The 23619-nt window shown below is 57.1% G+C and overlaps 4 protein-coding genes across 5 annotated transcripts; 3 read left to right on the top strand and 1 right to left on the bottom strand.

Moving 5' to 3' along the window:
• Window positions 1-21: 21 nt before the first annotated feature.
• On the top strand, window positions 22-3185 carry RPUSD4 (RNA pseudouridine synthase D4; the record flags this gene model as incomplete). The annotated part of the gene is made up of 7 exons (XM_083878142.1): window positions 22-180; window positions 1184-1349; window positions 1482-1683; window positions 1903-1996; window positions 2090-2240; window positions 2492-2589; window positions 2729-3185. The coding sequence occupies 7 exons, from the start codon at window positions 22-24 to the stop codon at window positions 2912-2914; spliced, it is 1056 nt and encodes a 351-aa protein (XP_083734268.1). The 3' UTR covers window positions 2915-3185.
• Window positions 3186-4238: 1053 nt separating this feature from the next.
• Window positions 4239-7291, top strand: PANX3 (pannexin 3; the record flags this gene model as incomplete). The annotated part of the gene is made up of 5 exons (XM_083878129.1): window positions 4239-4419; window positions 5063-5205; window positions 5308-5522; window positions 5647-6311; window positions 7115-7291. 5 exons carry the CDS (start codon window positions 4239-4241, stop codon window positions 7174-7176), a joined length of 1266 nt encoding a protein of 421 aa, XP_083734255.1. The 3' UTR covers window positions 7177-7291.
• A 201-nt stretch (window positions 7292-7492) lies between these two features.
• SIAE (sialic acid acetylesterase) lies at window positions 7493-12987 on the bottom strand. The gene is made up of 10 exons (XM_083877870.1): window positions 12870-12987; window positions 11209-11370; window positions 10011-10174; window positions 9799-9937; window positions 9528-9711; window positions 9133-9242; window positions 8915-9048; window positions 8612-8766; window positions 8338-8533; window positions 7493-8258 (listed from the first exon to the last, which is right to left on the bottom strand). Exons 1-10 carry the CDS (start codon window positions 12919-12921, stop codon window positions 7983-7985), a joined length of 1572 nt encoding a protein of 523 aa, XP_083733996.1. The 5' UTR covers window positions 12922-12987; the 3' UTR covers window positions 7493-7982.
• A 93-nt stretch (window positions 12988-13080) lies between these two features.
• On the top strand, window positions 13081-23084 carry LOC310918889 (neurogranin). 2 transcript variants are annotated; one of them, XM_083877871.1, is made up of 5 exons: window positions 13081-13125; window positions 13448-13621; window positions 13985-14055; window positions 20102-20308; window positions 22953-23084. In XM_083877871.1, the coding sequence occupies exons 2-4, from the start codon at window positions 13468-13470 to the stop codon at window positions 20306-20308; spliced, it is 432 nt and encodes a 143-aa protein (XP_083733997.1). In that variant the 5' UTR covers window positions 13081-13125; window positions 13448-13467; the 3' UTR covers window positions 22953-23084. The 2 variants fall into 2 exon arrangements, with proteins under 2 accessions (XP_083733997.1, XP_083733998.1); XM_083877872.1 differs by lacking the exons at window positions 13081-13125; window positions 13448-13621; window positions 13985-14055 and adding an exon at window positions 16935-17725.
• Window positions 23085-23619: the final 535 nt, after the last annotated feature.

Raw genomic sequence — 23619 nt, 5'->3', positions numbered from 1 at the left:
ACGCGGAGGAGGGAGTAGAAGATGGCGGCGGGCGGCGGCGCGGCGAGGCGCTGTTGGCGGAGCGGCGCGGGGCTGGCCCGGGCGGTTCGTGGCGTCTGCGGGAGCGGGCGGGTGACGGCGGCTCTGCGGGCAGAGGAGCTGGCGGAGCGGCTGCGGAAGAGCGAGGAGCAACAGCGGGAGGTTAGTGAAGTGCGGGCCGCTGGGCCTTGTGTCCCCGGACTACAACTCCCGGCGTGCACTGCGCGGGCGGGCACGGGGAGCGGGGCGCGCGGGTGAGAAGGATCGGGTGGGATGGTATAAAAACATCCAGTCCCACCCCTGCCATGGGCAGGGACACCTTCCTCTATGCCAGGTTGCTCCAAACCCCGTCCAGCCTGGCCTTGGACACTGCCAGGGATGGGGCAGCCACAGCTTCTCTGGACAGCCTGTGCCAGGCCCTCCCCACCCTCACAGGGAAGAATTTCTTCCCAATATCCACTCTAACTCTGTCTTTTTGTCATTGTGAAGCTATTCCTCTTATCCTGTCCCTCCAAGTCCTTGCCTCAAGTCCCTCTCGAGCTTTCTTGGAGCCTCTTAGGCCCTGGAATGAGCTCTAAACTCTCCCTGGAGCTTCTCCTCTCCAGGTGAGCACCCCCAGCTCTCCCAGCCTGGCTCCAGAGCAGAGGGGCTCTGGCCCTGGAGCATCTCTGTGACTCCTCTGGACTGGCTCCAGCAGCTCCAGCTCCTCCCTGTGCTGGGCCCCCCGAGCTGGAGGCAGCTCTGCAGGTGGGGTCTCACCTGGGGGGGCAGAGGGGCAGAATCCCCCCCTCCCCTGCTGCCCCCGCTGGGGGCTCAGCCCAGCACAGGGGGGCTCTGGGCCAGGGCCTGTCCAGCTCTCCCCCACCAGCACCACAAGTGCTTCTCCCAGAGCTGCTCTCCATCCATCCCTTCAGCCCCAGCCTGGATTGATCCTGGGGTTGCCCTGATCCAGGTGCAGCACCTGCCTTTGGCCTTGTTGATCCTCCTGAGATTCCCCAAGGCCACTGGCTGAGCTTGTCCCGATCCCTCTGGATTCCACACTGTCCCTCAGCCATGGAGCAGGAGCACATGGAAGGCAAACATGTTGCTGCAGGTCACAGGGCAGGTTTGTGTGAAAGCCAAGAGCTGTTTAAACCCCACCACCAGTGTCTCATTCTCTCCTCAGATCCCCAAGGACCCCACACAGAGATGGCTCCGGGAACTTGCTGGGCTGAGCCAGCAGCTGCAGCAGGTTCACCCCAATGTCCTGGCCAAGATCCTGAAGGAGAGAACTGTGTACCAGAATGAGGAGATCGTGGTGATAGACAAACCCTACGGGCTCCCTGTGCACGGTGAGGGGCAGTGGGGAATGGAAATAGCTCTATGGTGCTGACAGGGATCCTCTGTCTCCTCACATTTTGGGGTGATTTAGGGCACATGGGGAGTACAAGAGGTGAGACTCCTCGCTGCCCTGGGTCACACAGGTGGCCCCAGCATCAAGAACTGCATCGCTGATGTGCTGCCCATTTTGGCTAAGATGCTGGAGAACATGAAAGCTGAGCCCCTCCACCTGTGCCACCGGCTGGACAAGGAGACCACGGGTGTGATGGTGCTGGCCCGGAGCAAGGAGGCAGCAGAGAAGATCCGTCAGCTCTTCAAAACCCGTCAGGTGGAGAAGATCTACTGGTAGGAAAGGTTTGAGTGAAGAGGGGGCTGTGAAGAGGGTTTAAAAAAAGGGTGAGGGGGCAATCCCTGGGGTGTGAGGGCTTTGTGGAAGTAGGGGGGTGTTGCTTATCTCCCCCCTTCAGCACCATTTTATGGGAGTGGGTCATGGGAGAGGGGCTGAGGGGAGGATTCCCATCCTGTGAAAGCAACACCCTGCAGACCTCTGCTTTCCCTTTCCAGGGCAATTGTCCTGGGGGACCCAGACCCCGTTGAGGGTGTTGTGGAGATCCCCATTGTGGAAAAAGAGGTGCAGAGCCACCAGTCCCACTACAAGGTGAGTCCCGTGTTCCTCTTGGCCACCATTCTGGCCAGGCAGCCCCAGCATCCCCTCCTGGCTCCCCCAACTGCCCCTCTCACCACCCTTCAGATGACTCTGGCTCCCAACTACCGCCTGTGTCCGGAGGACGGGAAGGTGGTGAGGGTCCGCAGGAACCGGAGCGCTGAGAGGGCGGTGACGCGGTACCGCCGGCTGGGCGCCGCCTCCGCCTGCTCCCTGCTGGAGCTCCAGCCCATCACTGGTGAGTGAGGCCTGCCCAGGGCTGGATCTGCCCTCTGTGCACTCAGCAGCAGCTCTAGAAAGGGGAGCTTGTCATTGGAAATTACTGGAATCCTGTTTGGGACAGAGCTCTGGGGATAAGCCCTGCTGGGGCAATGCTTTGCTGCCGAGCTGTTTGCCAGCTGCCAGCAATTTCAGCATGGCTTTGTCCAGCACTGAGGGTGCTGGCACAGCTGGATGCCATGTTTATCTTCTTCTCCTTTTCTTCATCAGGGGTGAAGCACCAGATCCGGGTTCACCTGGCCTATGGCTTGGGGTGCCCCATCCTGGGGGATCACAAATATTCACACTGGAGCAAACTGGCTCCCCAGGTAAGGCAGGTCTTGGACTAGGGGGGGATACAGCCCCTTGTGTCCCCCAGCTCATCATGGCCTAGAGATTTCAAATCCCTTCAAATCCCTGCTGAAAAGCTACAGTTTTGAAGGAAACATTTTTCTGTCCTTGCTGCAGAAGCTTCCTGAGCTCACCCTGAGGAGGCTGAAGCTGGAGCAGAGCAAGGCTCGGCACCTGCCCCTGCACCTGCACGCCCACAGGCTCTGCCTGCCCCTGGGCCAGCCCTTGGACTTTGTCTGCAAGCCACCCCTCTTCTTCCAAAAAACCCTGAGGAAACTAGAGCTGGACATCCCTAAGGACTGATGAGGCAGGACTGGAATGGTGCCATTTATCTCTGCATCTCCAGCACATGACAGCAGCTGTGCCCACCTTGGAGCCAGTGGTGGGGTGAAGCCTGCAGTCTCTTTGCTGGTGCTGATGTTGCTGGGTTAAGAGTGGATGCCTCCATGTGCTTCTGGCCCAGGAAAGCAGCTGGACACACTGAAGAGCCTCTAGTTGACACAAACAAGGCTGGGTGGAAGTTGGGCTTTGCCTGATTTGTGTTTTGAACGTCTCTGGGCAATAAAAGCTCCAGTTCCCTTGAGGAAAGGTAGTGTGTGTCTCTGTGCTCTACACAGGTGGGACTCAGTCCCTGTGGAGGTTTGAGCAGACCTGGTTGCAGCCCCTCCCAGATTTTGGAACTTTCACTTGTCTCTCCAGAGTTGTTTAGCTCAGATTTGGAGAGTCCCTTCTTTGGGAAATTCATCGAAAGTACAGTTTGGCAGTGGCTGTGCTATTATTTTGCTGTGTGGAGAGACTGCACAGGGAGTTCCTTGGCTGGGCTGAGCAGCTCTGAGCCTGCCCCTGCTCTGTGCTGCCAGCAGCATTGGTGTGGGTTTCTCAGCACTGTGCTGCTGGGAAACTGTTCTGTCCCACTGCTCCTTCAGTCACCCTATCCCTTATTTCTAGAACTCCTTATTGGGATTCCTTGCCCTTGGGAGCTTTCCTTGGAGGCAGATTCTTCCCCTTGTGCCCTGAGAGGGAGGCAAGAGGAGGGATTGATGATCTGGGGAATTGCAGCTGATGTTCTGTCTCAAAATTATCTCATTTGGTGTCTCCTGACCTGTCTGAGGAGCCTGGGGCTGGGCAGCAGGATGTTCTCTGGCCCCTCTGGCTGTTTCGGGTGCTGGAAAGGGCTTTTTGTACCCCATGGGGCCACCGTGTATCTGGCTGGGGCTTCTTGCTGTGGGAGGACCCAGTCCCCTGGCTCCCTGCTGAAAATAGCTGGGGACCCCCATGCCCTCGGCCCACAGCGCCAGAAACTTGTTGGCTGATGAGAGAGGGACATAAAACCACGGGGAGCCAGGAGCGGCTGTGGCCGGGCAGGAACGCTGCCCTGCAGGAATGCTGTCAGGGAGGAAAGCTGCCTTCCCAGCTCGCTGCTGTGGCTGCTGGGGTGGGTTTTTCTATTTCTATTTGTGAAAAGGCTTCCCCTATAATTACGAGGCGATTTAACGCCGCGTCTGAGCTGTCGTTCACAGCTGCCGGACACAGCGCTCAGCAGGGACTCCTCAGCCCCGAAAAGTCACTCCTTGAGCCAGTCACACACTTCAGGCAGCCCTCGCTGGTGTCCCCTCCTCACTTCAAGATGTCCCTGTCACACACGGCTGCCGAGTACATGCTCTCTGATGCCCTGCTCCCGGATCCCAGCAGTTCCCGAGCCAAGGGCTTGCGGCTGGAGCTGCCGAGCGATCGCCTGCTGAAGTTCATCACCGTGGGGCTGCCCCTCTTCCTTGTCTCGCTGGCTTTTGCCCGGGAGTTCTCTGCTGGTGAGTTGTGGCTTTTCCAATGTGTTCTTTGGGTAGTGGGCAATCACCAGCGGTGGTTTGGTTGTTGTATTCTTGATGGTGTCGTGATACAAAGTGGGACAGCCTGAAGTCTGTTTTAGGAGCTGTTCTGCCTCATGGGTGATTATTGATTGTTTTTAATGGATGATAATTGACTGGGAGAGCCTGGGAACAGCTGTGCTAAACCCAGGAGCAGTACTGAGTCAATGCATCAGTTGCTTGCGTCCAGCACCTTTGGGTGCCATGGGCTTGTTTCCAAGGAGGAAGAGGAGGAGAAGGGTGCCAGCAGCACGGATGAATTGTGACCTCAGGCTAAATCTGGCCTCGGCCAACATCCAGCTGCTCTCCCTGAGGATTTGGTTTTACTCCAGGTTCTGGCTGGTCAGGCTGTAATTCCCTACACTGTGTACACACCACTACACACAAAGGGTTTGTGTTTGGGAAGAGATGGAAAAGTCCTCGCTAGAAAAACAGCAACTCCAAAATGACCATGAAAAAGGCTTTTTTTGATTCAAAGCAATGCCTGAGATGTAATTACCCTCCTGTAAGGCATTGGCTCGTGGCTTTGGAGTGTTCCTCCACCCTCCATGGCTGAGGTTTGCTCTCCTCCTCCTCCTCACCCCAGGCTCCCAGATCAGCTGCTTCTCTCCCACCAACTTCACGGGGAAGCAGTCCGCCTACACTGACACGGCTTGCTGGGACTCCCTCATCCACCATGGCTTTGACGCCGAGGGACGTGCCGTCACCAAATCCCTCTGGGCTCTCAAGGTAGGGCCAAAATCACATCTGGGTGCTCCTGCATCCCATCTGGATGTCCACAGCAAGAGCAACTCTACGTCCTCAATGACCCTTTGTCTGCTTTTTGCCCAGGTCTTCCCCTACTCGCTGCTGGTGGTGGCGGTGCTGATGTACCTGCCGTACCTGCTGTGGCGTTACGCTGCTGCCCCTGCCCTGCACTGTGACCTCCTCTTCATCATCGACGAGCTGGATAAATCCTACAACCGCTCCGTGCGCCTGGTGCAGCACATGAAGAAGATCCAGCAGGCCAGTGATGAGCCGGAGCAATTCTGGGAGGAGTATGAGAGGTGAGGCCAGGCCAGGTCACCGTGGCCCTTGGAGTTCCTCCATGTGGCATTGTGGCTGCACCCAGCATGGAGTTGGGTGAAATGGGGGGTGCCTCTCACTCTCCCTGTGTCCCTCCACCCCCAGGGCCCGCCGGGAGAGGTATTTTGAGTTCCCACTGCTGGAGAGGTACCTGACCTGCAAGCAGCACGCCCATGCCCTGGTGTCCATCTACATCCTGCGGAACCTGCTGCTGCTCCTGTTCCTGGCTGCCACCTGCCTCTACCTGGTCTTCCTCCACCTTAACATCTTCTTCCAGGATGAGTTCAGCTGCTCCATCAAAACGGGGCTGCTCCAAGCGGAGCCACATATCCCCTCGCTCATCCCTTGCAAGCTGGTCTTCTTCTCCGTGTTCCAGATCATCAGCGTCTCAGTTGGCAGTGTCTATCTCCTCCTCATCCCCGTTGTCATCTACAATGCCCTGCAGCTCTGCCAGTGGGACAAGGGGCTGCTCTCTGTCTATGAGATGCTCCCTGCCTTTGACCTGCTCAGTCGCAGGATGCTCACCTGCCCCCTCAACGACCTCAACGTCATCCTTCTCTTCCTCCGCGCCAACATCTCCGAGCTGACCTCCTTCAGCCGCCTCAACGCCGTCAGTGCCCTCAGGGAGGCCACTGCCAACAAGGAGGACATTGATACTGTCATTGATTTCATGACCCTGCTGGCTGGGCTGGAGACCACCAAGCCCAAACACCAAGTTTGCACCCCTGAGGCTGAAGGCAGTACAGCCCTCTCCAATGGCACAGCCCTAGGTAGGCTTTTTGGGTAGTGACAACTTCCCTCTTCTCTTGGCTCCCACCCCACAAGATCCCACCCTTGAAATGTGGCTGGACCACTCAAAATCCTTTGCCAAGACCTTAAGGTGTTTGGGGCATAGCTGGGGGTCACTGTGAGGGCTGACAAATCCTGAAAGGGGTTCTGGCATCCAGAGTGTGATGTTACTGCGATCCAAGGTGTGGGCAGGGGTTGCTATAGGAACAGCAAGCCAAGAGATTGCTGCTTAAATCCAAGCTCTGGGCAAACTGCAGGGCTGGGAGGGTCCCTGTTTTTGGCAGCTCATCCTGCTGGGAGTGGGGTTGGGAGTTTTAAATCCTGGGAGGCTGATGCCAAGGATGCCCGCCCCCTTCTCCCATTTGCATGGCACTGGTAGGCACAGTGGGGCTGTGTGTGGAGATGGGTTCCAAGATAGAATTGCATTCCCAGGACCTCCACTGCTTCCTCTCCCAGGTGCTTTGGGTTTTGGGGAGCTGGATGCCTCCTTTGGGGTCTCACAGGGACCCCTGGTGCCCATGGCAAGTGTTTTGCAGGTTGTGTGAAACAGCCCAACCCCACAGATAGGAGCCGAGAGGCCTGGGCTTCATTCCTGGCCATGAACACAGTCTGAATTATGGTTTAAAAAAATCCAGACTGAGCTAGATTCTGCATCCTTGTTACCATGGCAACCCAGGGCCAGCACAGCTGGCTCCTGGGCCAGTTACTCAGTGCTGGAAAAAGCCCAGCTCCTAGTCTGCCATTGCCCAGCTAATTAACTGCCTGCTCTTCCTCCCTTGTCTAGAACCAAAGCCTGGAGTGGAAACGATGGGAAAAGCCTCACGAGACTCACTTGGCTCTGCCTGACCCAGAAGCAGACAACAGGCAGGGATCTCATGATCCCAGGATCCACTTTTCTGACACAGCTGGCCTGCAGCAGCTGGGCTGAACCCACCTGTGCTTCCTGCACCTGGCCTTTCCCTTCTTATGTACATTTGTCCAGTAAAAAAGGGTTAAACAGTCCATGTTTTGTGCAGAACCTCTCGCGTCTCGTATTTTAAGTGCTGGGTGCCACACTTTGCTTCTTCTACACAAATCTCCCTGCTCTTATGGCAGGAGGTGGGGAATGGAGGATTATGAATGTTCCTCTGAAGGAATAAAAGGATCCAGGAATAAAATGAGATGGTTTATTAATTGTTTATTAAGAGAGAGAGATGGAAGGCACTCGCAGCCCTCCACAGCTCCCTGTCCCAGCCCAGACTTAGTGTTTGGCTGTGGTTTTTTGGCAGAGCTCCTCTCTTCCCCTCTCCACCCTGCAGCTTGAAGCTGATCCCTGGATCCTGATACCCTGGGGATCAGCAGTCCATGCCCAGAGAAATGGGGAGTCTGGGGGGCCAGGACCAGCTCCGTGGGCAAGGGAGCAGCAGTGAGGGGTTCAGCTCCCATTGGCGTGTCTTTCTGCTTCTCCTTACATAATTCTTCATATATTTAATTGTAAATTCTTTTTCCCCTTCCCCCCACCCCATAGCCTTGGCTTGAGTCCACAGAGGAGCTGAGAAGTTGTTTAATTAATAAGGTGCTAATGAAGCTTCTGATTCCCTGGCTTAGGAGGGGACAGTGCCAGGAGCCATGAGTGCTTTGCCAGAAACCTGAGCTCCCTTCATCTCCCTAATTTAGAGAAACCTGGAGCTGGGGAGGAGCAGCAGCTCCCTCCCTCCAGCAGCGTTCCCTGCAGGGAGGGTGTCCAGCAGGAAGGGAGGTGCAGGCAGCCCCTGGGGGTTGTAGAGGGGGCAGGCCTGGTACTCACAGGGCCACTCAGCCCAGGCATAGCGCAGGCCCAGCACCAGCGTCCTGCAGCCACTCAGGGCCAGTGTCACCGTGTGGGACCCCACTGCCACCACTGGTGCTGGCAGCCACTGGCACGGGGATGCCTGGCTGGAGCAGCACACCTGGGGAGGGGAGAAACCCACATCAGTCAGTGTTGCCTTCCCTTTCACAGCTCTTTGGAGAGGATATCCCACTCCTCACCTCAAATGCCTGTGCATCCCTCTGACGGCAGATGAGCTCCTGGCTGTAGGTGACATTCAGCAGCCCCCTGGTCACCTCCAGGACAGCACGGGTGGGATATGGTCCCTGGAACACAAGCTCCTTGTCCCCATATGCCACAGCCTTGGCACCCAGCAGCAGTCGGTGCGCCACGTTCTGCTTGTCCCGGGGGTGGATGCTGCCCAGGAAGAGAAGGAAGATGGGGCTGGTACCCAAAAACTCCATCCCTACACCCTCACCCCAGCCCAGGACCCACCTGCCATAGGGAGAGTGCTCATCACCCAGATCCATGGCTACAGCCATGAAAGTGTTGGGCATCCTGGCGTTGGGAACAACCCCCAGGTCAGCTGTTTGGTGCCAGCGGAGCCAGGCAAAGCTGTCATCTGCACTCTGATGGCGGTAGGTGGACAGCTGTGAGGCACAGGGGAAACAGGGCTGTGGCTCAGATCCCAAAACTGGCCACTGTGGTCCCTGCCTGGGATTTTTAGTGTGTTTACACTGTCCTCTCCCTGGGCATTCCCCCAGGACAAAGGGGTCCTTGCCTCTCAGCCCTCCACACCTGCACAAAGCCAAAGGGGAGAAGTGTCTCTGTCTGTCCAAGTGATCCCGTGTGGAACGCCCAGCGCCAGTCGGCAATGAGTGCAGGGAAAGTGCAGTTGTACTGGTCCGTGTTCAGGAAGGTATTGGCCTCACCTGTCCCCAAAAAAGAAGGGCTGGTGAGAGCTCGGTGGGACAGTGGGAGCTGCTCCACCCCGGGGGATAGAAAAGGGGGCTCACCCTGGTACCAAGCAACACCCCACAGGGTCATGTTGAGCAGGGGGTGGATCATGGCGTTCCAGAGCACGGAGGGCACTTGTGGGCCAGAGAGATGCTCATGTGGGGAGGTGCTGGAAGACAAAGCTAGGTTTAGGGGGGGGGTGCAAAGCACAAGGCAGGGTTTAGGTTAAAGCAAGCACCATGCCAAAGGGAGATCTGGGGTCCCTCCCTCCCTTTACCCACCCCTATGTGCCTTACGCTTTTGACATGAGAGGTTTTTACCCAGAGGGGGCATAGTGATGCATAGAGGAGGCAGTGAGGTTCCAGAAAAGGAGGTGGGGTGGGAAGGGATGAGGATACTCCCCAAAAGCAGTGTGGCACAGGGCAGGAGGTGTTTCCACAGCACCTTCTCTCACCTCCCTGTGTCCTCCGGGAGCCCACATGCCTGCAGAACCCGGCGGGAGGACCAGGCCTCGATGGGGGTCCCTCCCCAGGCCACCTCCACCAGCCCGATGGGGGAGCCCAGAGCCTCATACAGGGAGCGCCCCAACAGCCAGCACACGGCCGAGAAGTAGGTGAAATTCCCGTGGCCCAGGTTTTCTGCTCAAGAAACAGCAGGCTGCAAAGGGAAACAGTGGGGAAAAAAAGCCATTTCCAAGCTGTCTTTTGGAGGCACATTGCACTCACCAGCTGTTGGAATGGACCATGGCAAGTCAATCTGCTCCAGGTCCTCCAGCTCCACATCGGAGCGGGCGGGCGCCGCAGCGAAGATACGGACGTAGGGATAGTGAGCAGCAGCAGCGAGCTCCTGGCTGGCATTGGCCACCTGAAAAAGGGCCAGGAGCATGCAAGGTGCTTCCTTGCCTGATCCCCGCCTCATCTGTGCTGTGGGGCCTTACCTGCAGGACTGTCATGGCCATGTTGCTCTGCCCACTGCAAAGCCACACGTCGCCAAAGTAGATGTCTCTCAGTGTCACGTCCTCCAAGCCCTGCTGAGCTGTCAGTGTGTAGGGACCGCCCTGATCCATTGGGTCCAGGACAGTTGTCCAAGTCCCAGAAGGTCCTGGAGGAAGAGGATGGTGCTTATCTTCCACCATCCTTTTGAAGGCCTCAAGACCTTCACCAGGATGTTGGATGAACAGCCAACAACCAGTGGGGAAGGACAAGCCACAGGAAAAATCTTCCCCACCACAAAGACAGGTTGGGGAAGAGGATTTCAGAAGCTCTCTGGCATCAGAGGGACCTTCCTCCTGCAGGAATTTAGGGGTTAAAAAAGAAAACCTGGAAAACAAATGTGTGTCAGAGCAGAAGCTGCTGGGAGGAACTGGGATTACAGGAGCAGCTTGGTGTGTGTGACACTGAGACGTCTCTGGCTAATTTTAGAGGCGCCAAACCAAAGCGTAAAGATATTCTGCTGGAGCTTAGCGTGGATTTTCTGGCTGGATCCTACAGATCTTCTGGATCTCTGCTCTCCCACAAGACACCTCCAGGCTCTTCATCTTATGGAGATGCCCTTGGGCAGCACTTTTACCCTCCAAAGGTGATGAGCTCCCTCCCAACTCTTCAGGCAGGGATGTAGCTGGGATTGGAGGTGCCTCTGAGCCCTCCCAGCTCCAGGAAAGCTCTGCTTGCACAGACAACATCCTTCAGGGCTTAGAGATCCCACAGGATCCTCCAAGGTGGCACAGATCAAAAAAGAAGCTAGGAGTGGCTGTGGAGATTGCTCAGACCTGGTTTAGACATGGAGAGAAGCTAAATTCCCCTTTCTCCCCTCCAGAGCCTCCTCGCTGGGCTCCAGCCTGTGCAGTGCCACCCACTGCAGCAGCAGCTCTGCTCCTGCTGGGCGCCCACGGGATCCACTGCTGGGAACCAAAGTGAGCAAAGGCTGCTGCTGCTGGGGAGGAGATGGCTGAACTCCCCCAGCTCTCCTGGAAAGGGAAAAGGACAAGCTGGAGATGTCACCAGCACCAGGGCAGCAGTGTGACAAGCACAGGGATGGTGCCAAACCCTGTCTCACCCCACTGTCAGCTCAGATTTGGGCTCAGACAAGTTCTTTGGCCAACAAAATCATCTAGTGAAAACATCAGCGGGACTGACCTTTAACCTGTGCTGTTTTCTCCATGATGAGGCCACTGGGCCCTGAGAGAGTCACAATCACCACGGCCCCCAGCTCCCCGTGGCCCCACACCACAGCCCCTGGTGGTTTCTTCTGCAGCACCATGTGGTCACCATAGTAGGAGGCAAAGCTGAGCATTCTCCCTGCAATCAGCAAACAGTGCAAACATCAGCTCCGAGAGAAAAATACCCTCAGCATGGGCTCTAACCCCCCCTTAAATACAGATTATTTGAGGTCTCACTAAATTTACAGCTTCCTGGTCAGCTTCAAGGTGGTTAAAATCACCACAGAGCTGAGGAAGAGACAGAATTTAAAGTTCACAAGAGGGAATTTGCCTCCCAAAGAACAGGGAGCATATTACATCTTGTATTACACGGATTTGGATACAGATTTTGGTAAAAATTCCTTTAATAACAGCACTGAAGTGTCTCTCCCAGCCCAGCCTTGCTAATGAATGTTCTGATGTATTTTTCCCTTGGAAAAAAATTTTGTCAAGGGGTGGGATGGAAAACATTGGGTGTGCAGCATTGGCAAAGGCATCTTCAGTGGGGACAGAAGGCTCAGCCTGACACCCCCAAAAGCCCCATTTTTCCAGTATGAAAAGAAAATCCTGTTGGAAAAGGGGGTCAGGAGCAATGTGTGAGGGGTGATCTGGGCAGAGTGACCAAATCAGAGCCTCATCTTCCCCACAGCTCATCCCAGGCTGGGTTTTAGGAAGGAAAGGAACATCCTCAGCCCCTCAGGAGTCAGCTGCATCGCTGGTCCCACTGCCTCCTGCCACGAGGCTCTGGGAGAGTTATATAAAAAACAAGTCGGAGGAGAAAAAAAAGAAAAAAAATTAAAACCGAGACGCCAGGGAAGAGTGGAGGCTATAAAAAGCAGCTGGGAGGAGGGAAGGGAAGGAGAAGGGAGGAGGGAAGGGAGGAGAGCCCACGAGGCACCACCGAGGAGCCGCATGCGGCTCCCACCTTACGTAAAGCCTCGTCCCACGGCAGCAGCGCCGGGCCAAGGGCGTTGGGGAGGGGCTGGGGGTGTGAAGGGCATCAAAGTGGGACTCAGAGCATGAAAAGGGCATCGAAATGGGGCTTGGGGCAATGCCAGGGGTGTCAAAGTGAGACTCAGGGTGTGCAGAGGGTGTCAAATTGGGGCTTTGGGAGTGCAGAGGGAATAGAAGCAGAGCTTGGGGGTGCAAAGACAGGTGAGGGTAATAAAGGTATCAAAACTGGGCTAAAGGGGGTGCCAAAGGCTTCAAAGTGGGGCTGGGAGGGCACCAAGGGCCCCAACGTGGGGCTCAGAGTAGTGACAACGTCAGCAAAGAGAATCTGGGGGTTCAAAGGGTATCAAAGTGGGGCTGGGGGGGTTTAGAGGAGGTGCCAAGACGGGCACCCGAAAAGCGGCGCTGAGGAAGTGCCAATGCACATAACAAGGCTCGGAGTGTGCAAAGGGCACCAAACCAGGGCTTGGGAGGGCTTAGGGAATTCTTTGAGCGGGGCTGCTGTGGTGCCAAGGGTTCTGGCAGTGCCCAGTGCCCCGAAATGGGTCTCGGGGTGGGGGGTCTCAGGGGAGCCCCGCTCCCAGGCCTGGCTGCAGAGGGTGCCCGCGGGGCCGGGGGGCCGGAGCTTGACCCTGCCCAGCCCTTTACCTGCCGCCGCCGGAGCCAGAGCCAGCAGCGCCAGCAGCGCCCACGCCGCCATCCTGAGGGGGCTGCGAGGGCGCCGGGACCGCCGGTTCTCGCCGGGACCCCCCCGGTACCACCCGGTGCCCCCCGGTACTCCCGGTCCGGCCCTCAGGCGGGACAGCGCGGGGGCGTGGCCTCTTCTCGCCCCGCCCACTGATGGGGGGGCGGTTGCCAAGCGACGGCGTCCGCACCACACGGCCTGAGGCGCCGCCGCGGCCCGGTGCGGCTCTGAGGGGAGAGGCTGAGGGAAAAGGACGGGAGAGCGGAGCCAGGGGTTGCGGGGCTGCGGGAGGAGAAGCCGGGGCACACCGCGGGAGCGGAGCCGGGACACAACGAGGGAGGGGAACCGCGCTCCCTCCCTCGGCCTCCGTTCACCCCGCCCAGGCCGGGGCCGCGCATGCGCGGCGGGCGGGGAGCGCGTCGCCCCCTAGCGGCGGCTCTGGTTCCCGGTAGACGGTGGACCGCGGGTTCGAATCCCGGCGTTGCCCGGTGGCACCGCGGGCGCTGTGCGCTGTGGTTAATCCCGGGCTGTGCCGCTGCAGGGAGTCCTGGAGAAGCGACCATGTCCATCGCCTACTCCAACGCCAACATGAGGGTGCCCGCCGGCTTCCGGAACCTGCTGGAGGGGCTGTCGCGGGAAGTGCTGCGGGAGCAGCCCACCAACGTGGTGGCCTTTGCTGCTCAGTACTTCCAAAAGCTGCTGGAGCAGAGAGAGGGTGAGTGGCCTCATCCAGCACCCACCCTCACTCTGCCATCCCCTGCCCCAGGTTGCTGTGTATGCTCATCACCAGAGCATCAGGCCCGCCCCACATGTCCCTTGCCCAAGGTGTCAGTCCTGCCGCATGTGCCCACCACCTACAGCATCAGGCCTGTTCCCTGTGCCCATCACCCAGGGCATCAAACCTGATCCTTGTGTCCATTGCCCATGGCCTTGTGCCTGTCCCAAATGCCCACCACCTATGGCCATCAGGTGCTATAATTTGTGCCATCCCCCAGGATGTTGTGCCTGTCCTGTTATGCCCATCACCTGTGGTACCAGGTGCCCATTGTTTGTGGCATCAAACCTCCTCCTTCCCCAGCTGGTGGCACTGACCCGGTGGCGTGGGGAGCCATGCTGGAGGATGACCGTCTCACCTGGCCCCCTTCCCAGGTAGGCTGCCCACCACTCCAGGCCCCTCCAGAGAATGTGAGGTGCCAAAAAAACCTGCACTGGGTCTCTGCTCCCCACCTAGTCCCTTGTGCCACAACATCTAAATTTTCTTTCCTCCGGGACCCGAAGGAGGCCAAGGACACGGAGGAGGAGCAGGCAGCACCAGGGGGAGCAGGTAGCACATGCAGCTCTGGATCACCGTGATCCCTCCCCAAAATGCGTGGAGAGGAGCCAAAGGGGAGCACGTCCCCATAACCCTTATGAACTGGGACACCTCTCTGGAGATGCAACCACAGCACTTGCCCCAAATCCCCCATTTCCCACCGTCCAACCCCAAAACTAAAAAAAACCCCTCTTGGTCCTCCCCTGGCTGCTGCCCTTTTCCCGTGGGTGGAGGCTGCACTCCCATCCCACCCCTGCGGTGCTGTTTTAATGAGGAAACTTTATTAACGAGGTCCCCGCCATTATTAGCGCCGATCACCTGAGATTTCTCCCCGAAAAATCCTGGGTTTGGGGCTGAGCTGAGCACCGGATGATATTTTTAGCCTCTATATTTAGGCCCCTGCATCCCTGGAGGTTGGAAGAAACTTCATAACATCCCAGCGTGAAGGAATGATGTGACATTGCTCCTCTCCTACCCCCCTCCATAAGCTCCTTCATGAAATACCTCCATGGAATTTTGGGGTACACTCAAGGCCCCCCCAGTCCTATTCCTACCTGCGAAATTCATATTTTCCCACACACAGGTTGGTTTCAAAATCCCCCTCCCCAAAAAAAGTGGGGTTTGCATCGAAACCAGCTGCTCTATTTTCAGAGAGGACTGAACCCCCCCAATCCATACTCACCCCTTTTTTTTACCCCTTCTTTCCTGTTTTCCATCGCCATATGCGGCGCTCGCCCACGGCATGGGGCATGACAGCGGCTCCCCCGGGAAAAACAGGAAGGAGGGATGGGGGAGAAAAAAAAACTGGCGGGGACCCCGTGCTGGGGCTGATGCCAACCAGCTACGCCTTGACCTCCCCCTGCAGCACCGCCCCGCCGGCTGCCAGCTCCTGCTTCAGCAGCCGGCAGCACTGCCCGCCCAAGGCATCATTCCAGCATCCAATTCCCTTCTCTTTTAAAGATTTTTTCCCCCTTTTTTTAAAGGGTTTTTTTGACACCTTGGTGCCACCATCTCAAACCACGACGGCGGGTCTGGCCAGCTGCACTTCCCGTCCTCCCCTTCCAAAGTCTGAGTTGTTTCCTTGGAATCTGCGTTTTGGAGGTGCTGGAGCACCTGAAAAAGCATCATCCAGATGAAGGGGTCCAGGGAGGAAAAATGCAGAGCCTGGAACGGGCTCAAAACCCGCCATTAATGATTAGAAATGTTCTGGCATTTCGCGTCCCTCCTCCGCAGCCGCAGCCTGCGGGAGACGGCGGCGCTCGGCGCCTGTGCCAGGACCCGGGTGCCACGGGTGGAGCAGTTTTTGGGGGCTAATTGAGGGACTAATCCTAATTTGGGGGCTAACTTCTCAGATCTGTGATGGATGAATCACCCCAAAAACCCTTCCCGCTTAACTCGCCCAAAACACCCGGTCTTCTCTCACTGGAGCAGGTAGTGATGGATCTGGAGGGTCTAAAACCCAGGGAAAATGATCTCTTCCCATGAAAAAATCCCAGCAGAGCTGCCAAGGCTTCTCCTGGAAGCTGGAGCAGGGTTTTCTGGAGAGAGCTATTCCCATCCTCCCTCCTCCCCACCCTGGTGTGCTGGTGGGAAGAAGTGGTGGTGGAAAAGTGGCTCCAGTGGGGAGAGCTGGGTGTCAGTGGCTCACAGGGGGATTTGGGGGATGCTTGGGAGCATTTCTCAAGGGGAAATTTGGGTGCCTGGCTGGTGCTGGAGCAGGGATGACCTCCAACAACCTCCCAGTGTGGGTGGAGCAGTTGAGGGAGGTGGCAGTGCTGGGATGTGCCTGGGATGGGGTGGAGTGGGATGAGGAGTGAGGTGTGTGGGTGTCCTGGGGACAAGAGGTGTCAGGGGACAAGAGGTGCCACCACCTGCACCCAGCAGGAGTGGCCTTGGAAAAAGAGATGGAGATGGAATGGGAGCAAGAATGGTGATACAGCAGAGGACAGGGCCGGGGATGAGGGGGATGATGGGGATGGGGACAGGGAGAGGGACAGAGATGATGGGGTTGAAGCTGGGAATGGGGACAGGGATTGGCATTATGAAGAGGATGGGGGCAAGGAGTGGGATGGGGATCATGGCAGGGATGGTGATAGAGATGGGGACAGGGACAGTGGTAGGGATGGAGAAGGTGGTGGAGGTGATGGGGATGAGGTCAGAGATGGGGACAGACAGGGCTGGTGGCAGCAGTGGGGACAGTCCCCGTTCCACTGCCAGAAGCAGCGATGTCAGTGGGACAGGGATGCTAATGGGGATGATGATGATGATGGTGGTGGTGGTGACAAAGAGGAAGGTCAGTGCCACCAGACCCTCAAGCAGGATGACCCCTGTGAGCAAACTTGTCCAGGGAGAGCCAGTGGGGCCCGGCTGTGCAGAGGGGTCGGGGGGTGCTGGTGCCTGCCTTGGGGGGGCCACACCGTGTTTTGGGGGCTGGCTGGAGCAGCTTAGGCACGGAGCCCACGGGCGATTTATGCAGTTGCTTAGCAACTCCCAAACCCGGATTAGAGGCGAGCGAGGCAGGCGATGGGGGGGCTGTGGGCTGCAGCCCCCCGCATTGCCCTGGGGGTCCCTCCTGTTTCCTGGGGTGCCCCAGCTCATCCTGCCTGTCCCAGCACCTCAGTGTGGTCCAGGAGTGGCAGTGGGGTCTGCAGGGAGCACCAAGGGCTGGGAAAGTGCCTGGGGCTGCGGGTCTGGTCAGAGAACACCCCAAATGTGGGGGGCAGATGCTGCTATGAGTGGGGAAGGGACCCCCAGAGTGCAGAAGTGGAGCCCACTCTGTGCTCGGGGCCTGCAGCTGGGCACATCAGCCCCGGGGTTCTGCGGGTGCTCAGTGGGACGCTGTGTCCCACCATGCCCACCCTTCCTCACCATCTTCATCCTTGCCATCCTCATCCTCACTCTTCTTCAGGACCAAGTCCTAAGTAGGTCAAGAAGGTTTTTTCCCCCTCCCCATGCAAGTCAACCAGGGGGGCAAAACCTGCCTCCAGCATCACTGTGGGTCAAATGTATCCCCAAAAAATGAACCCATTACCCCCATTTCCTATAGCTTTACCCCCAGAAAAACCCTCCACGCCGAAGGCAAGGCTCAATCACATCTTGGCTCGCATCCTCTGCATGTGATGTTGTGTTCCACGAAAACTCCAAGGCGAGCTGCCGGCTCCTTTAAATGTTAGGAGGGAGTTGGAGGCTGTGAAATAAAATTGGAGGAGGGAAAATAAAAAAATAAAAAAAATATATATAGATAAAGAAAAAAAAAAAAAAAAAAAAAAAAAAAAAGGAGAAAGGGAGGAAAAAAAAAAAAAAATAAGGCACCCCTCCTTCCCCCCCAAAAGCCTGGCAGGGGTGTCGGGCTGATAGGCTCGCCCGGAGGAAAGCGCATTACGTAGGCAAGCGGCTCCGCTCAACTTGCCACCTGCGCCGGGAGAGCTGCCGGGGAAGCGAGATCCTGCCGGAGCCCCTCGCCCGCCGCTGGCCGCCCACCCGCCCTGCGCCATGGACTGCTGCAATGTAGGTCCCCCCTTTCCCCGATCCCCCCATAGCACCGCTGCTGCCTTTAACCCGCTCCCACTGCCCCGGGCTGGGGGCGGCCGGGGGGCTCGGGGTGATGGGGGCGGGGGGTGCCATGGGAGCTCAAGCAACTCCTCGCCCCCTCCCCAGCGCTGCTGCAGCCCCCCTTCTTTCCCCCCAGACCCCCCAAATGCCCACTCCTGCCTCGGAGCACTTTGGAGTCCATCCCAGAGCACGGCCAGCATCCTGCACCCCGCAGCCCGCTGGGGAAAACCCCCCTGCCCTCCAATCCAGATTTTATTTTGCCTTTTCTTCTCCCCCATTGCACAATTGCTCTACAGGTGGGATCGGGGGTTTCATATGGATAAAGGGCTTAATTGGGGTTGCACCCCTCGCCCCTCACCCGAGGGTGAGCTCCCATCCCTCCTGGCCACCAGCCGGCTTGGGGAGAAAACCACATCCTTTTTCCCTTTCTCCCTGATCCCTTGACTTTTCCTGCCCCTTTCCTCCTTTTCCTCCCCCTTTCCCCCCCTTTTTTTTCCCCTTTTCCCCCACTTTTTTCCCCATTTTCCCCCTCCTGCTAAGACAACAGCATCTGTCCTCCTGGGCACCTCCAGAGAGGCAAAGCCCACCCTGGATATGGGATTTATCCTGCCTGGATATAGGATTTATCCTGCCTGGATATAGGATTTCTCTCCTATGTATAGGACTTTTCCCCTCCTATGTAGGATTTCTGCTTCTGAATATAGGATTTCTCCCCTAGATACAAGTTTTTATCAGCTGCATAGAGGTTTTCACCCCGTGGATTTGGTGTTTTTTTCCACTGGAAATAGGATTTCTCCTGTTGATATAGGATATGGCCCCTTGTTTATTGATTTTCTCCCCTGAATATAGGATATCTCCCCTGGATATAGGATTTTTTCTCCTGAGTATGGTTTTCCTACCTATATTTTCCTACGTATATTTTCCTATGTATATACCTAATCCTACAGGATTTCTCAACTAGGATATAGGTTTCTGCCACTTGTATGTAGGATTTCTTCCCTGAATATAGGATTTCTCCCCTAGATATAGGAAATGCCCCCGCATAGATAGATTTCCTCCACCTGTATATGGTATTTCTCCGCTGGATATAGGATTTCCTCTCTCCTAATATAGGATTTCTCCCTTGGATATAGGATTTCTCGCTTGGATATAGGATATGCCCCTCCATGTATAGGTTTTCTCCCTTGACTATAGGATTCCCTTCTCCAGATATAGTATTTCTTCCCTGGATATAGGTTTCTCCTACCTGTACACAGGATTTCTGCCCTGCATATAGGTTGTGCTCCTCCACCTCTGCATATATAGGATTTCTCTCCTGAATATAGGCTTTCTTTCCTAGATATAGGATTTCCTTCCCCTGGCTATAGGATTTCTCCTCTGGCTATAGGATTTCCAGCCCTGGCGATAACATTTCCACCCTGGACATATCATTTCCACCTTGGACATATCATTTCCACCCTGGACATATCATTTCCACCCTGGACCCGTCCTCACCTTTCACAATGGTAAAACAACCTGAGCAACTTTGTGGAGCTGTGCCACGCTCCAAACAGGATGAGCTTTCTCCTCCCCCGAATCTACAGCTCCCAAATAAGCCCCCCAAAACTCCTTTAAGTCCTTTCAAGTGCTCGTGGAGCAGCACAAAGGCTTCACCCCCAGAGCTGCGGGCACTGGATCATCCAATGCCAGCTCATTTCCACCTCATTTCATTTTCCCTTTTTTTTTTTTTTTCCCCGTTGAACTTGGTGCTGAGTCCAACTGCTCTGGTGGGATGTGGCAGGAGGGGAATGGGTTACAGTGATTTGTCCTTGGTGGGGCTTTTCCTCCCTTCTGGCATCGCTCCTTTCCCAAATTTCCTGGTGTTTTCAGCCAAAGCCCCGAGGAGGGATGCAGGAGGATGCAACAGGCTACGAGGGAAGGGGAAACTGAGGCATGACCAGCTCATTTTGTGCAGGATGGCCTCCAGCTCTGTGCCAAAAATACCCCCCAGAACCCATCCTCTGCTCCCATGGATTCTCCCTTTATCATAACCCTGGCTGGAGTCTGGCTTCCTACAGCTGTGTGGTCCAGGGTGGGATTTAGGGATGAGCAGGAGGTGAAGCATCTCCCCCTGCCTGCAGCTTTGGTTGCCATTTTTGGTTGCAAGGGACCAAAACCCCTCATTTTTAGCAAAGGAGCCTAATTTTTAATGACTAAACTTATTTTTAGCAGCCCTCCCCCTAATTTTTAGAACGGGGGCTCATTTAAGACCTTATTGGATGGATTAATTTGGGGAGGGGGCTGTGCTCTTTGGGGTCCCACCAGCTGTAACCCTGCCATTGCCACCGCCAGGAGGGAGCCTGCACAAAGCTGGACGAGGACATCCTGGACATCCCTTTGGACGACCCCGATGCCAACGCGGCAGCTGCCAAGATCCAGGCCAGTTTCCGTGGCCATATGACCCGCAAGAAGATCAAAGGGGGCGAGATTGACCGGAAAACCAAGGACGCCGAGTGCGCCAACAGCACCCGCGGCGGCGACCTCCGCAACGGCGACTAGGTACGGCCCGAACCCCGCTTCTGCCCCCAAAACTGGGTCCTTTCTGTAAGGATGCTGCTCTGAGCGTCCTGTGGTGTGTTGGTTTGGGATGGAGCAACCTTCCCTGTGCAGATTTGGGATGGAGCATCCTTCCCTGTGCAGATTTGGGATGGAGCATCCTTCACCAAGCTGTTTTGGGATGGAGCAACCTTCTCTGTGCAGATATGGGATGGAGTGTTATTCCCTGCACAGATTTGGGATGGAACAACCTTCTCTGTGCAGATTTGGGATGGAGCGTTCTTTCCTGTGCAAATTTGGGATGGAGGAACCTTCCTTGCACAGATTTGGGATGGAGCATCCTTCCCTGTGCAGATTTGGGATGGAGCATCCTTCCCTGCACAGATTTGGGATGGAGCATCCTTCCCCAAGCTGTTTTGGGATGGAGCAACCTTCTCTGTGCAGATTTGGGATAGAACGTTCTTTCCTGCACAGATTTGGGATGGAGCATCCTTCCCCAAGCTGCTTTAGGATGGAACCTTCTTCCCTGCACAGATTTGGGATGGAACAACCTTCCCCACACTGGTTGAGGGTGAAGAAGGGGTTTTTCCTCCCAGGAGATGGAAACACACAGGCAGGCAGCCCCTGCCTTGCCCTAATTTTGGGTGCGCGCCGTAGTAGTTGGGAAGGATGGGAAGGGAAGTAGGATGGGAAGGCGCAGCCCTAGATTTGGATTGAATCTCTCCCTTAGCAACACCACCCCGAGCGCCTCGCCTCAGCACATGCTATTTTTAAAAGCCTGTGTCACAGTCTCCTGGCAGGAAAAGGTAAATTTAAAAAGCGCCCACGGTGCCGAGGCCGCGTGGCACTGGAGCCCCCGGTGGCGGCCGCGGCGTGGCCGGGCCGTGCCCTGTGCCCCGGCGGGACCGGCAGAGCGGGATGGCCCCGGGGACCGGCACCGCTGGCCCGGGGGGAGCGGCGGGGAGGGAACGCTGCCGCCTCGGCCGCCGGAGTGTGGCGGGGATGCTGGAGATACAGCTGGGATTGGGACTGGGGTGCAGTGAGGATGGAGTGGGAATGAGATGAGATTTGGTGAAGATACAGTTGGGGATGGACTGAAGATGCAGCGGGAGTGTGGTGGGGAGGAGGAGAAAGATGCAGTGAGGATGCAGTGGGGATTCAACCAGGCTGCAGTGGGAAGGAACTGAGGATGGAGTGGGGATGGAACTGGAACTCAGCTGGGACACGGTGGGGATGAACTGAGGGTACAGTGGGAACAGAACTGAGATGTGGTGGGGAAGCAGTGTGGGTGCAGTGAGGATGCACTGGAGATTCAGTGAAAATGCAGTGAGCATGCACTGGGGATGGAGAGGGAATTCAGTGGGGCTGGGAGGAGAATGAACTGAGGATCCAGTGGGGATTTGATGAAGATTCAGTGGGGACAATGTGGAAACACAGTGGGGCTGCAAAGGGGATGCAGTGAGGATGTGGTGGGGATGCAGTGGGGAAGCAGCAGAGATCCAGTGAGGATGCAGTGGGAATGAACTGAGGATGCAGTGGGGAAGCAATGGGGATGCAGTGAGGATTGAGCAAGGATGCACCAAGGCTGCCCTGGGGCTGCAGTGAGGATGTCACAGGGCTGCAGTGGGGAGGCAGCTGCCAAGTGCAAGTGCTGTGTAGGTTCTTAGGGCCCAGAGGTTCTTTTGGGATGCTTTGCTGGGGAGGCTGAGCAGGTTGGCGGCAGGGGAACCAGGTTCCCCTCCTTCTGGCACATTGCTCTGCCCAGGGGGTGCATGCAGGGGTCTCCCCCAGGTTCCTGGGCTGGCTGAGGGCAGAGTGTGGGCAGTAGCGGAGGCAGGACAAGGGTGCAGGCAGGGAGTGGGCGGGCTGCAAGTAGGGCACGGGCAGGGTGTGGGCAGGGGGAGCGCAGGAGAGGGTGCAGGGTGCAGGAGCAGCACAGGGTGCAGGCAGGGTGCAGGGTGTGAGCAGGAGGCAGGGCACAGGGTGCACACAGGCTACAGGCAGGGTGTGGGCGGGGCACCAGGAGGGTGCAGAGAGTGCTCAAGGTGCAGACAGGGCACAGGATGCAGGGTACAGGCAGTATCCTGAAGTGAAGGGTGAAGGTGCACACAGGTGAAGGGTGCAGGGTGAAGGGTGAAGGTGCAGACAGGGCACAGGGTGTGGGCAGGCACAGAGTACAGAGAGGACTAAGGGTGCAGGGTGCAGACAGGACACAGGCAGGCACAGAGTACAGAGAGCACTAAAGATGCAGACAGGGCACAGGGCACAAACAAGGCTCAGGGTGCAGGATACAGGCAGGGTGCAGGGTGAAGGGTACAGGCAGAGCACAGGGTGCAGGCAGGCACAGGGTTCAGGATACAGGCAGGGTGAAGGGTGCAGGGTGCAGACAGGGGACAGGGTACAAACAAGGCTCAGGGTTCAGGGTACAGGCAGGAGACAGGTGAAGGGTACAGGCAAGGCTCAGGGTTCAGGGTACAGGCAGGAGACAGGGTTCAGGGTACAGGCAGGGCTCAGGGTACAGGGTACAGGCAGGAGACAGGGTTCAGGGTACAGGCAAGGCTCAGGGTTCAGGGTACAGGCAGGGCTCAGGGTACAGGGTACAGCAGGGCCAGGGCAGGCTGACCACTCGCTCTCTCCTTGCTTGCAGGGGCCACCAGCTGCTCACCGGACACCCCTCGCCACCGACCCCCTCCCACCGCCGCCCGCCGAGGCCCAGGAGCCCCCGCTTCACCCCTCGCCCCCCGCATGCATCCCCCGGGGTCCCCCCCCAGCCAGGCCCTGCCCCTGGCTGCCCCCAGCCAGCCCAGACACCCCCGGCCCCAATAAACACCCCTGCCAGAGCCCCGGCCTGTCCTCGGTGCCTTTTGATGTCACCGGCAGAGCGGTGAGGTCACAGCGGGCAGGGGTGGGGGGGGCGCGGGGCAGGCGGGGCCCAGCAGTGATCTCCCGTGTGTACGTGTGACGTCATACAGGCATGTGTGACATCACTGCCGAGCGTGTGACAGCTGGAGTGACGTCACGCTGGTGCACAGGGTGTGGTGTGACATCACTGGTGGGTGGGAGATGACTTGTGAGGTGCTGGCAGGAGATGTGTGGTGATGTCACTACTGGACAAGTGACAGCTGCTGTGACACCATACAGGTGTGTGTGACGTCACTGCTGAGTGTGTGACATCATACAGGTGTGTGTGACATCACTGCTGAGTGTGTGACATCATACAGGTGTGTGTGACATCACTGCTGGGTGTGTGACACCATACAGGTGTGTGTGACACCACTGCTGCATGTGTGACACCATACAGGTGTGTGTGACGT

The sequence above is a fragment of the Zosterops lateralis genome (genome assembly GCF_965231275.1).
Source record: "Zosterops lateralis genome assembly, chromosome: 25".
In the NCBI taxonomy this organism is placed as follows: Eukaryota; Metazoa; Chordata; class Aves; order Passeriformes; family Zosteropidae; genus Zosterops; species Zosterops lateralis.
This window is presented reverse-complemented; position numbering and strand designations above follow the sequence as displayed.

Bases quoted from the DNA above. Each gene is read 5' to 3' on its own strand.
- SIAE (XM_083877870.1), bottom strand. From the start codon at position 12,921: ATGGCGGCGTGGGCGCTGCTGGCGCTGCTGGCTCTGGCTCCGGCGGCG. The intron at 8,534-8,611 runs GTGGGTCCTGGG...CTTCCTGGGCAG, and splicing joins GAGCACTCTCCCTATGGCAG to CATCCACCCCCGGGACAAGC. The intron at 8,259-8,337 runs GTGAGGAGTGGG...TCCCCTCCCCAG, and splicing joins GGGATGCACAGGCATTTGAG to GTGTGCTGCTCCAGCCAGGC.
- LOC310918889 (XM_083877871.1), top strand. From the start codon at position 13,468: ATGTCCATCGCCTACTCCAACGCCAACATGAGGGTGCCCGCCGGCTTC. The intron at 13,622-13,984 runs GTGAGTGGCCTC...CTCCTTCCCCAG, and splicing joins GCTGCTGGAGCAGAGAGAGG to CTGGTGGCACTGACCCGGTG. The intron at 14,056-20,101 runs GTAGGCTGCCCA...TGCCACCGCCAG, and splicing joins TCACCTGGCCCCCTTCCCAG to GAGGGAGCCTGCACAAAGCT.